This window comes from Phaethon aethereus (genome assembly GCF_964289735.1).
Source record: "Phaethon aethereus genome assembly, chromosome: 7".
Taxonomy (NCBI): domain Eukaryota; kingdom Metazoa; phylum Chordata; class Aves; order Phaethontiformes; family Phaethontidae; genus Phaethon; species Phaethon aethereus.
Window position 1 is genome coordinate 30,899,400 of NC_138583.1, and position 13,149 is coordinate 30,912,548.

General features: G+C 41.3%; 2 protein-coding genes across 4 annotated transcripts in view; one reads left to right on the plus strand and one right to left on the minus strand.

Annotated features, from left to right (window-relative positions):
* ZDHHC6 (zDHHC palmitoyltransferase 6) overlaps positions 1-8,948 on the minus strand; it is a gene marked incomplete at both ends in the record, with an annotated part of 54,883 nt that extends 45,935 nt beyond the window's left edge. For both annotated transcript variants that reach the window (XM_082002129.1, XM_082002130.1), the window contains 9 exons: positions 271-314; positions 403-548; positions 967-1,008; positions 1,330-1,497; positions 2,980-3,033; positions 3,693-3,854; positions 4,926-5,085; positions 7,251-7,342; positions 8,700-8,948. In XM_082002129.1, coding sequence (XP_081858255.1) covers positions 271-314; positions 403-548; positions 967-1,008; positions 1,330-1,497; positions 2,980-3,033; positions 3,693-3,854; positions 4,926-5,085; positions 7,251-7,342; positions 8,700-8,948 — 1,117 coding nt within the window. The remainder of the gene's footprint in view (positions 1-270; positions 315-402; positions 549-966; positions 1,009-1,329; positions 1,498-2,979; positions 3,034-3,692; positions 3,855-4,925; positions 5,086-7,250; positions 7,343-8,699) is intronic.
* Positions 8,949-9,635: 687 nt separating this feature from the next.
* Positions 9,636-13,149, plus strand: part of VTI1A (vesicle transport through interaction with t-SNAREs 1A) — a gene marked incomplete at its 5' end in the record, with an annotated part of 274,237 nt that continues 270,723 nt past the window's right edge. For both annotated transcript variants that reach the window (XM_082002562.1, XM_082002563.1), the window contains one exon: positions 9,636-9,729. In XM_082002562.1, coding sequence (XP_081858688.1) covers positions 9,636-9,729 — 94 coding nt within the window. The remainder of the gene's footprint in view (positions 9,730-13,149) is intronic.

Consider the following 13,149-nt stretch of genomic DNA (forward strand, 5'->3'; position numbering starts at 1 on the left):
TTCCCCCTTCCCATTCAACCTTCAATAAAGCACTAGATGAATGTTCTTTCAGTCTGACAGATCCATTTAATGTTTATCAAAACTGGTATATCTACCAGATATAAAGAGTAAAAACTGCAGATGTGGTTTTAGAGGGGAGAGGAGCTAATGCCAATACAGTCAGTCATCCCACATTTTGACAACTGAACATGTAATATTGTCCACATTTCTAGACAGCTATAAAAATATTTGTAATTTTCAGCAGAAAAAGTGAAAATAACTGCTTCATACCATCAGCAGCTGAGTCGAGAATCTTCTCACCATACATCCAGTGTCTGGGGAAGAAAGCGTAATAGGTAATTAGATGCCAGAACTCATCTCAATATTTCTTTTAACCAAACATAAAGGTGTGGAGCCACTAACTTTAAGCCTCTTGTGGCTAAAATCAGATCCCCTTTACTCAGTGCAATTCTAGGTTCTTCAGTGCATGGTGTTGTGAAGAACGTTTTAACACCTTTAGTCACAGGGCAGCAGATACCACTGTAATCTTCTACTGCTCGATACCGCACCTACAAATTTGAACAGAACACATCAATATATTATTGTAAGGAGTTATGGCCTTGCTGACAGTTTCATACCAAAAAAAAAAAAAAAAAAAAAAATCAATTCAAGCACAGCGTTAGATTTGAGCATAATGACAACTGCTGTCAAAGAGACAAAATTCTAAATTAACTGCTTAACAACAAAGCAGCGTCATCTTTATTATCACGGTTCTTATCATCTGGAAACTAAGGAGCAAATGCAAAGAAAGCCAAATGCTAAGTTTAATTTAGGCAGAGGTTGCAGCACACTGTTTGCATAGAAACACAAAATCTTTATTTAATTGCTAGGTTTAAAACCAAGAAAAGAAATAGTCTCAGCAATTACTTACATTTATTTACACTGATATTTCAAAGTCACCTCAGACCAAACTTCACAAATACTTACACTTCTTACTCTCTTGTCTGCTTTCTGTTTCAGTTGCTCTATCTATAAATGATTATAAATAGAAATTTAGGCAATGTTTAGTTTAAGAGGACTTGTGTATTCAACACAAAATGAAGTCAGGTATTGAAACCATTCAACAAACACAGGAAATTATCATCAGCACTTAAAAAAACCTCACAAAAGCATATCTGTTTAGCCTATCAAAAATAGGAGAATATTTGACAGAACTCCTGTTTCTTAAGTATATGTATTACTAGTTAGTCTATTTTAGTTATTTAAAAAGCTGGTATATTACTGCAAAGGAAAGCAAGGCAACTGGATAGTGGGGAGGATTAACTTGAGATATCATTGAAGATCAATTACCGTCAAACTGTATTGATGACAGCCATCTCTTACTGGCCAATCCAGGCCATCTCCCTCAGGAATCCCAGACCATGTAAACACTTGCTTGAAGTTCTTCCATTTACTTCCCATGTCATAGGGAAAAATAAAGGTCTCACCCGTTTGGTAGTACTGGATTCTGTCTTTGGCCTGGAAAATAATAAGAAATACAGTACATAAAAAAATACACTACAAACTGCAACTGAGCAGCAAATATTCAGAAGGCCAGATTATAAGCCCTGTATGGGTCCATGAGAGCTAATGGCAAACATTTCTGAGGCAAGAGCACAAAATCCCTGCTATACTAAGCCAGGCTTTTAAAACTACTTACAAGAACCATGGCATTTAGAAGTGTGCCTGGTTTGGGTCGTGTGTCCCCCTGCCGCTTTACTCTTTAACAACAGAGTCAACTGGCTACACTGATTAATCCACTCCATGCTCTGATTTATTTTATGGCTTTTTTCAAAGACTAATGCCCAACTATTTCTCAGTTACATACAAAGACTTCCACAGCTCAGGATTCTTTGATGAATGATCATGAGCATAATTCAACATTAGTAGGGTCTATTCCACCGCCAAGAACTGCATATACAGGCATGCTCCGAATTGCCCACACTCTGCAGTCATGAACATTTCATTCTTTCAGTAAGGGTGACACCTAGTGGAGCAGCCACAGAAGAGTTTACTCTTTGTTGCAATAATGTCATTTATATTACAGTCTGTGCTTAGTTTTCAGAAGGGATACATTAGCAGTCTGTGTTTTACAATAAAATTTTAAACAGATTATTCCAAATTCTACTATATAGTTGTAACAGGGTTTTCTTTCATTTATGTTCCATTGTCCTATTATTCAATGGTCTAATGGGACTAGGATCCAGCTAAGCTAGATTCCGTGCAAAGAGAAGACATTACAGTACTGAGGTACTTATACACAAGTCAAGCTCCTCATGCTGATTTTGACACAGAATAAGAGAGAGACAGCAAGATAATATTGTGGACTTATACAAAATAACCTGGTAGCACCAAACTAGTTTCTGAACACTGAGTCACTTTTTAAACTTAGCTTCTGCTGCTTGGCTTTATTTCTTCTGAAAAATCTTGTGAAAACCTCTATAAAGATACAGAAATCACAGAGAAATTTAAGAGAGAAGACTAGGTATCTCATTATTTTCTAGGACTACTTCAAAATCAAGGAAAATCTTCCCAAGTTTAATCAGAGAAGTAGAAAATGAGGAAAATCATGAGCCAAAACATGCCATCTAGAATGGGTAGGGGAGGTTGACAATTAAAGACACAGGCAGGCATAACGAGAAGCAAAGACAACTCAAGCTTCAGATGAAAACACCCACATATTCCAAGTAGATAAGCAAAGTCTCTTAAAAGCAAGTATTCTATGTTCACACAAATTCCCCCAAACAAAAAAACAAAAGAAAAATATGCAGTTTAATGGTTTCTCATCTATTGCAGTAACCTTCAGAGACAGTAAGGGAAAAGCTGGCTGTAGATGGTAAGTCAATGGTGAATTGAAACGACACCTTTGGTTTAAATCCAGAGAGGTGAAACAAGAAATGGATAAGTATGGAGAATAAACTTTGTAACAATACAGTACAGACTACTGTAATAAAAGCTTACCTTTTCTTCAATCCAAGACTCGATTGAAGTTTTATTTGTCAAAATTACTTTCATCTACAATAAAAGTGTTAGGTGAAATTAGGGTTGATTTTCTGCAGAAATACATCAGTTAGGCAAAAAAACCCCCTCATTTAACAAACTACATGTGCTTTAAAACAACAAAGCAACTTTTACAGGCTTAACTAAAACATATAAAACATTCAAAATTAAGATTCACCACAGATATATGCTAATGCTATCCTCTAGAACTATACACTTAGACGTATCACATAGTATTTCAGTTTAGGCTTAAAATGGGTATTTTTGTTTCTTTCCAAAGATCTCAAGAATTTGAAGTAATATATCAGGCTTGTTTATACCCTGGTTTCAGGGATAGGGGTATGTACTCCTGAAATACCAAGTATTTTGCCTTTTCCAGAGGGTTTATAAAGCCCATCTCATGTTTTCTTAGTTCATTGGATATTCACCTCCAACTTCTCCCATAAGGAAAAAAATATTATTTTATATTAATGATAATGTATATGTATTTTATTATAACAATTGTGGTAACAACAGAGTAACTGGAAGAAAGCAACGTAAGACCCTGGAAAAGTTACACAGCAACATAAGCTCCAAACAACAGCTCCTACCTCAACTCTGAATTCTGTTTCTGCTCCACAGCCAGGCAAAACTTACAGCTTTTAACTTCTTTATAACAGAAGCCATAAACTTACCTGGATAATAAACAGCATGCCAACAGCAATAGTTGTTCCTAATGCCAGTCCTAAGGCAAATAAAGATGCAGCAAATGCCGACAGTCCAAAGGGAATAATGGGTCGAGGGTCTCTTTTGGCTGCACTCATATCAATCTTTACAGAACTCCACCCAAAAGATATCTGCAAAGGGAAAATATCATAATTCATCTCTAGAACATTCTGACTGCTGAAACAAAACAAATTATCAATAAGAAATCTGGCTCTGAGGGTAGATGCCCAACTTCTGACAGGTTTATAATGCAAGTGGAATAACTAAAAATAAAAAAAAGATGTATTCAAAAGACACCTCCTCTTCAGAAATACATTCTTTGCTAGATGTAGGCCTTCTCTAGATGGAAAGCTAAACCAAAATCACCATCTTGCAAGCTCCACAAGTTAGACCTAAAATCTGCAAAAAAATCTGGACTCTGGCACACTAACAAAAACTTATTCACCAGTTTCAGATACAAAATGGTTGCATAGCACAGTATCCATTTTCAACGGAAATGCTACGGATTTTTCTCTGAAAGCTTTAGCAGATAGCAATTCTTAACATTACTGCTCTGCAAACACAGCCTTCATCTGTTACATTCAGTTGATGTGTTCAAGCTCTTCATTGCAATCACAAAGGCTAAAATCAAAGCTCATAATCTTAACCATGGATCTGAGATAAGGGATGTATTGCAGAACAAGCTTTGCTTATTGTTGCTAGAGTTAATTTTTCCCATTTAAAACAAATTCAACAATTTTGTTTTCGTTCCAAAAATAACGGACTTTTTTCTCCTTAAAGAAACGGATACAACTCTAAAAAAGTTGCAAGCAAAAGAAAATAAATAGCATCTAACTTGTGTGTGGGAAATAAATAGAAGCTAGTTTCTGTGGCAGCCAGAACACAGCCTGCCTGCCTCTATATAAAGTACTACTCAGAAACTGTCTTCAGTCAATGCAAAGCTCTAGGAAACTCTCGGTGATTATGACAAGCAACAGAGGGGGAAAAAAAAAAGAAAAGAAAAGAAAAACTCTCTCTGAATCCTACTCCAATTAATGAATATACTTCTCACACGCAGAGAGCAGAACTGAGAGTACATGTTGAAAGAATAACAAGGAATTCCATATGCTGCTTCTCAGGAAAACAAATCATCTCATACTTCCAGAAGTAAATTACTCATCTGACTTAAAAAATATTTTAAGCATTTAATTATGTTTTCTTACTCTGTTGTAAAGCTGGGTGTACATAGTCATAACAAATATGAAAGAAGCATGAATGCATCCCAGTGGAGCTAAGAGGAGAAACAGTGTAAAAGATGCGTGATTCTGGTATCCACAACAGTTGTTGATCCAAGGACAATGGTGATCCATCTTCATGACACATCTGTGAATAATAAGTATTGATTAATACAAAGGACATTCATGACATTTTTCCAAAAAGCTCAAAGAAAGGGACAACTAGCTTTCTACTACTCAACCTCAATTCATTTAAACCCACCAATTTCCAACAGATCAACACAATAGTGTCTTTCTGTTGCTATTTAGAATGATATTTCATGTTGTAGAGTGAAAGATAGCAAACCAAAAAGTGCTCCTAGGTCCTACCCTCCCTAATTATCCCTCCTCCTCTTTACTCCAACTTGCTAGTTGCTAATAAACAGCATATTCCAGAGTCAGGAGACAGAGGCCTAGGATGGGAAGAACCATCAACACAATTAAGCACTAATATTATTGTCAATTTTTTTAAATAAGCACACCAGGAAAATAAAGGAAATAGCAAATCCCCTGCCAACTATTTGCAAAAAGAACATATAGAGATACACACACAGAAGCGTGTTAATGCCGCTTTCTTTTCAGTAGTAGACCCTCTGAAAGCTTCATCAATTGCTATGTGTTGACCTTACACCACTGTAAATCCTTTTCAAAATCTATTTAACAAGCATAAAAACCCTAGAGGCACTCTTCTATTCAATATAAAGCTTGTTATTTTGGTTTAGCTTAGAGGTGCAAAAACACACCTGATAAAAGATTTGTTCACATCCCAAATTGCATTTATTTAACTTGACACGTGTAAAAAGTTACTAATTATAATGCTGCAATTCATCTGCACCAAACCTAAGTCATAAACAAAGGATCAAATTACACAAATATCCAGCTCCTCTGAAAATAGAAGTTAATTGTTCTGTAACTACTGGCCTCATCTTTTAAGCTAGTCCATGTCCAACAGGAAATCTCTCCCTTTTAAAGAATTAACTACTCTTCATTAGCATATGCCCAACTGCCACTGTACAAGTTCTTGAACATATAATTATAAGCACAAGTGTTTCTGAAGAAGTTCCTAGATCTTAGCTAGAAACCTCACCCCATTCAGGTGAGCCACAAGAAGTGACTCCACTCATGCACTGAAACTTGCCACAGCATAGAAGACTTTCAGCAGTGGTTTAAGTTACCTACTTCATTGCAACAGGCTAGAAATACATGCAGAATGAGTTACTTTGGCCAGAGTTCAGGGAGCAGAAAATTCTTAAAGCATATCAGCAAAATGATTTGCAGAATGCACTGCAGTTTCTTCTGTTTTATTTGACAAAAGATAAATTAAAGAACTTGCTTTTGCACAGGAAATCACCAGGATCTGCTGCCGTTTTCTAAGTCCTCAGCGTAAAGATTGTCACTCAAGGAAGAGAGTCTAATTTTAAATCTCAGGCTGATGCAGCCAAATTACTGCACTGCTCTACAGTTTCAGTCTCTACTTCCTAAAAGCACACTGACCATGCATCTTGTGTTTACAGAAATAACAAACGAATGCATATGTTGCAATATCCTTCTACCATTTTCTCTAATAGTCCTTCAGAGGAGGACCTGCCCAGTAAACTCAAGATAAATGCAATTACAGCCTAGACTGCAGACAGCTGAAGTGGCTTGCTTTTTTTTCAAGCTGCACTAAATTCCAGCACAGCTGTTTATAATAAAAGCATCCTTTACCTCAGAACAAGTCTGTTGAAAGACTAACACATAACAAGGCACAAATTTTTTAAGTTAACCCAAAAGGCTTACTAGTTCACTTAGCAGGCAGACTCCCCTCAAAAAACAAACCTTTAGTGAAGAGTAAAAGAACAGGCCAAAATTTCTACTCAAATCAACATTTAACTGCCATTTGGAAATATAACAGAATAGGCTTTTCTACTGTCTGAGAATGTTTGGATTCAGAACTTAAAGGACTGAAAGATTTTTAGGTATTTGCACACGCTCACTTCCCTGAAACTGCAATGTTTTGTTAATACTTTCAAGAAGTTCTTAAGAGGAACTGATTTCAAGCTAAAAAGAAAATGTTAAAAGATGGATTTATTTATTGAACTAAAACCCAGTAAAACCATACAGAAATCATACAACTAGAAAGTTGAAATATTTGAAACAGGTACAGTGTTCATATGAAAGTCTTTTAAAAATGCACAGTACATGACTTGGAAGAACACATTACATTAATAGCTCATCATCAGATTAGAAGCTGCTTTAATATGGACTTTAAACAATTTTAAAGACAGATGGTACCTGTTACACTTTCGACAGTGGTGTGAACGTGGTGCCTTGTAAGACTGACACACTTTACAGTATTGGAGATACATGCAGTCCTGAGATTTTTCCTTTAAACAGAAAAATAGGTGTGTTAGACATACACATAATTCTACTGGCAATACATATCTTGGCACTTTCCTAGCCTAAGCATCTTTGCTTTCTTCTGACAGGGTGTGCTTCATAACCCAACCCTATTTAATGGTAGGTGGCAAGGAGAGAAAAAAAACAACATGAAATAATCTCTTGGCTATCAACACAGCCATCTCCCACTGTTGAAAGCGACAGTTGCTAAAAAAATTAAACAGTTCTTCCATCAGGAAGAGTGACTGTACAAGCTGGGCTGCATAGTGAAGTTCTGAGAGTAAAAAACAGCACCAGGCCTTTAAAAGTTGAAGAAAAAAAAAAAGCACTTGTGCACCTTGTGTTTCCATTTCATACCATAAGCCAATCTAGGCTTACTACTAAGATACTGTACTGGTAAGCATTAACATTCAACTAGCTCTTGTTTGCCACTCTCTCTCTTACATACATACACTAACTACAGCAAGAGGAGAAACAGGGAGACTTGTGGATAGCAAGTAGTAATGCTGGCCAGAATCCATGAAGTGGAATACCGAGTTGTTCTGCTAGGACTACATCAGGATCCTCTTCTCACTAGACTTGGTCCCGAGAAATATTCCACAAGTAGAAATGTGATTATTACTAATCTTTAAGTCATGCCACTGGAACACAAACTCTGGCCAGCTGTCTTGAGATACTGAACCTGTATCATTCTGGTCCTTGACTACTACTCTTCCAAGAGATTACTGCAGCAAGGGAAATGCAGATTTCTACCACGACTTATAACACTGTACTGAACATACGATACACGTGTAATTTCCAGGCTGACATAAAAAAAAAATTAAATTTGCTAAATGAAGTTCTTCTAATCCCTATTACTAGCAGCAAAGACTTCAATACAACAGCGTCTGCGTGAGCACACAGACAACCTTGAAGTTCTCATTCCTGGCTAACAGCACTTGTTTCCTGTTGTTTTGCTTTCAGAAGCATCCATAAAACACAACGAGTACTGCCAACGACCAAGCCCTGCCGTTCAGCCCCAGGTCACCCTAGCAGGCCGAACAAGGAAGGGCTGGAGTAAGCTGGAGCACACTGGAAACAGCACCAAGGCGGGAAGAGAGGCAGAAAGTGAAGATGTCGGAACACGACCGGGAGAAAGGAGCGGCCTGAGGGGCAGGCTGCCTTCTTCGGGGAGAAAGGAGAAATGGTGGCCTCAAAAGGTACGCGATTTCTCCCGTCCTTCCGATCTCGGCACATGCTCCTCTCAGGGAGGCCGTCCCCGGCGCAAGGGCAGGCAGGCCCGCCGCTCCCCACGTCGCCCCCGCCCCCGCCCCGGGGATGAGGCGATCGAATGCCAGCGCTTACCGGCGTCCACCCCAGAGGGACGTACCCCGGGCCGACAAACATGGCGCTGAAGTAGTTGTAGAGGATCATGACGGTCCAGTTGAGGAGCATGATGAAGTTGACGCTTCCCCCGGCGGTGTCCAAGGGCCAGTACCACAGTGCGGCGTCCGCCATGGCCGTAGCGGAGCACACGGCCACAACGGCCAGGGCCACCAGCGGCCCCCAGTGGCACAGCCGCCGCGCGCGGCGCAGCCCCTCCGGCCCGCCCATGGCCGCTACCGCCGCCCGCCCGCTGCTGCTCCGCCGCCGCGCATGGCTCCCGCCGCGCTAAACCCCGCACCGTACCGCCGGCTGCCGAGAGAGAGGCAGCGCCGTGAGGAAGGGGAAGGGGAGGCGCCGGGGCCCGCCAGGCCTCGGCCCCGCCCCGCCGGCCCGGGTAGGCGGGGAGCGGAGCCCGCGCTCGCCGCCGGCGCCACCGGCTCAGCCACCGCCCCCCGGCAGTGACACCACCACGGCCCGCTGGGCCTGGAAGTCCGTTGGCAGTAGGGTCCCGCCTGGAAACAGCTTCCCACGCATAGCGCCGCAGCCTCATCCCTGCGCCCCCGCCCTGCTGAAGGAGCAGAGTTATAAGGCGGGGTGCAGTGGCCTGCAAGAGCCCGGGTTGCCGAGCACGAGGGGACCACCACTGCCTCCTCCGGGCCTGGGGCTGCAGTTCGAGCCCCCAAGCGAAGACAGCTAAGGGGTGGAGCTGGGCTGTGCTGGTTAAAGCACATGAGCGGGGGCGGAGAGTTTCGCCGGAACCTGTAGCGAGGTGCCAAGAGGTGGAGGGGACGCCTTTGTGGGTAGCAGAACGCGGAAGCGGCTTGTTGCGGAGCTGCCTGAGCGCGGCCGGCTGAGCGCGGCGTCTCCGCGGAGCGCAGCGGGGCCGCGGCCTCCCCCAGCACCGCCACCGCCGCCATGTCCTCCGACTTCGAGAGCTACGAGCAGGACTTCGCGGTGCTGACTGCCGAGATCACGGGCAGGATTGGGAAGGTGCCCAAGCTGGTAGGAGGTGAGCGGCGGGCGCCTGAGGAGGGGGCGGATTGCTACTGCTCGCCTAGCGCCGCGGAGGGGCCGTCGTCGCCCGGCGTGCTGGGCTCCCACTGCGCTGCTCTCCGCCTTCGCGGCTCTCGCTCTGCACCGCAGGCCCGTCCTGCTCGTCTGTAAGAGCCTGTCCGGCTCCCGGAGCCTTCGGCAGCCCAACAACAAGCGCTTGGGTTGGTGGCGGGGTGTGCGTGTGTTAGTGTATTTGTGTGTTTTTAGCGTGATCTGTCAGTGCGTCTCGTCACCCGAATGTGTTTTCTTGCTCCTTACACGGCAGAGTCAGGATTCGCCTCCCTGCCCCAGGTGCACATCTGTTCAAACAACGAGTTGTCTTATGAGATGTATTAAGAATAACCCGACAGGATACTTGCTGGTCAGCTGTAAGGGTCAGCCCTTCCTTCTGACTTCTTGTGGGGCCACGCACAGTTATGCCACTGCAACTGAAAGGCTGAGCAGAGCAGGGGTCAGAGCTGGGTGGATGTTTCCTGTACCAGCATTGCTACTAAATGCTTTTTATTGTGCTTGTGCCACAAATCAGTAATGGAAATCGAGTCATTTTCATGTGGCATAGACAGAATTTGTGCATGATTTAATCCAAATCTGGTTTTTTGCTGCCTACTGTTAAAACATTTGATTTGGATAATTGACTCTGGTGACTCACATGTAGAAGCAGATTCAAAGGAATCAGCATTCATTTACTTTAACATGTTTGTCAGTAGCCTGCAGCATTCATGGTCTGATTAATGATGTATCCCTGCAGTAGAGATGATGTCTATAAGAATGTTAGGGTGGAAAGCTGAAAATTACAATGTCTTTAACCAGTCCACTGACTCTTCTAGCGAGTATGAATCAATGCCCTAATATAGGCCTCCTAGTAGGACACAGAGGGGTTTCTAGTGGATTTCTCATCTGTCCCCCTCATAGCTCAGCTTAATGCCTCTTCTGTTTCCAGGTCATTAAATATTTCTGCCTCTGCTTCCTATGCACATTTCCCAAAGCTTTAGGATACTTAAACCCTAGGGGTAGATATCGTGTAAGGAGAGAACAAACACACACTAATGGTATACTTTTCCATATGACTAAACGAAAAAAATATCATGCATCCAGGACCAAAGAATAACATCCTGCTTTTAGAGTGGGAAGTGCATCACGAAATGGTGAGGTAGTGACTCTAAACAGGATTTGAGGTAGGTGGTCAACTAAAACACATGATCTCAGTGGAAGTACTGAGATCCAAGAAGAGGTCCAAAATACATCTGAAATGAATAAACGGGGATTTTGAGAAAAATCTGTCTCATTTGGTAAGGTTGTGTCCAATTCTAATCTTAGAAAGTTAGAAAGTCTTCTGATGAATTGGGGTTCAGTGACCAATCAAAGGCATGATTAAAGGACAGGAAACTATGCCTTTTCATTGGCTTAACAAAGCTATTTTGCTGTTCAGCTTAAAAGAAAGGACACACGAGGATAATTCAGTTACAATCTGCAGGTACTTATGAGATAGAAAGCTTTTTCTATTTTGTAATGGAGACTTAAAAAATGAAGAGGGGAGAGATCCAAAGAGTTCCTGTGAATGAAGTTTAGAACTGGTGTAATTTAGTCTGTTCAGAAATGATATTTAACCTGCAAGTGGCCACTGGAACAATTTACTGTGGGGGTGCAGTGAGTTCTTCACTAGTGTAAAGTACCTAATCAAGGCAGTATTTCCTACTGCCTCATAAAGGACTGTTCACTTTTAAACAGAGTAAATTTAAGGACCTCTCATAGGAACAGGGAGACATCATAAATACACTACTGGCTCCTCTTCTGAAAATCAGTGGTGCTACTCTGATTTATGGAAAAAGAATAAAGATTTAATTTCCTAATTGGGTAGATTTTAAAAGTCATCAGTGTCTGTCCAATAGTAGGAAGAATATTCTGCTTAGTAGTAGTGGATTTCCATAATCTTTTCCTTGAATCAGTCTCCCTCATTCACTTAGGGAGACTTTGGATCTTAAATACGATATGTTTAAAGAGTATTGTCTTAAAGAGTGACATAGCCTAGAAGTATCAGGCTTTGAAATCATGATTCTTTTATCTGGCCATTGGAAGGTGTTTTTTAGAATTTGCTGTCCTCTCAGAGGAGAAAGAATGGATGTTCTCTGTGGGACCAGTAGTGTGTTAGTGGGCTAAAAGGCCTCAAGATAAGAAAATTGTTAATTTTTTCTTTTTTTTTTTTTTATTAAGAGGTGGCTTTTCCATGTTAGGATTTGAGGCTGGTCGTACGTGGTTTGGACTGGCTTGCTTTATAGCTCCTTCTTCACTGTACGTTTATGAGTGAGTGCATTGCTTCAGTTTTCAGGGCTATTCTGTCTTTCCTCGACAAAAAAATTCATGTATGACTTCAAAACAAATTGCAGTCTTAGCTAATAGTGGCATTTGACCATTTGGAAAAAAAAATTAATCTCTGACTATGCTGAACACTATTTAATCAAATATTTTAAATGCACATTTTTCCCTTGTTTCTTAATAGGAATATTTGCAAGATTTTTGCTTCTTCATCACCAGAAGTTCCAGTTAGTTCTTGTGGAGATGGCTGGGAGAGCCTCAAAAAGAGGATTATGAGGCGGGAGGGGGATGTGAGGAGAGATGCACGTGAGTTGTCAGTTTTCAGCAGCAGTGATTTGAGATTGCTGATGGCCTTCTTCCTCCACGCTGGAAGAAGCAGGATGAAAAGTGTAAGGACTTGTGCTACTTCTGCATAATACAGAGAGATCTCCCGAAGTCTAGTGACTGGTTTATTTCCTTCTGCTGCCCAAGATGGACCTGCTGTAAGCTTCGCGTTCAGTTGAATTGGAGAAATACTGGTTAATTGTTTTTGCAACATTCCTGCATTTGGTGTTGTCAGAACTTGATGCTGTCTCATGTTCTAGGAGGATGGTGGCTCAACAAACAATCCTGTTGTCACAAATGCATAAATAGTTCAGCAAGAAATGTAACAAAGGCACTCTGATACTACTGGAAAAAATAAGCAGCAGGGACAATAGAACGTCTTGGGAGGAAATGTATTCTGCTGAGGTAGACATCATCTGGAGAATTAAAGAAAGTGTTCTAAATAGAGAAGTGGCTTTTAAATAGATGTTCTATGATGCTGCTACAGGTCTTTGAAGAATGAAGATCGTTGGCTGATGTGTTTTATTAACGTTCCTCGGTGTTTCAGAGAAACATCTGTCTTGTCATTTGACCAGAAATTTATATAAATTTTGATTTATATTTGAGATTATTTTGATTTAAATTGGGAGTTTTATCAGCACAAATGTTGATACTTAGCCTTTTCTCACCACAGTAGCCTCTGGGTCGTGATGGTTTTACACTTGAGTGCTGTCATTCTTCTGATACTCGATACCTGCAT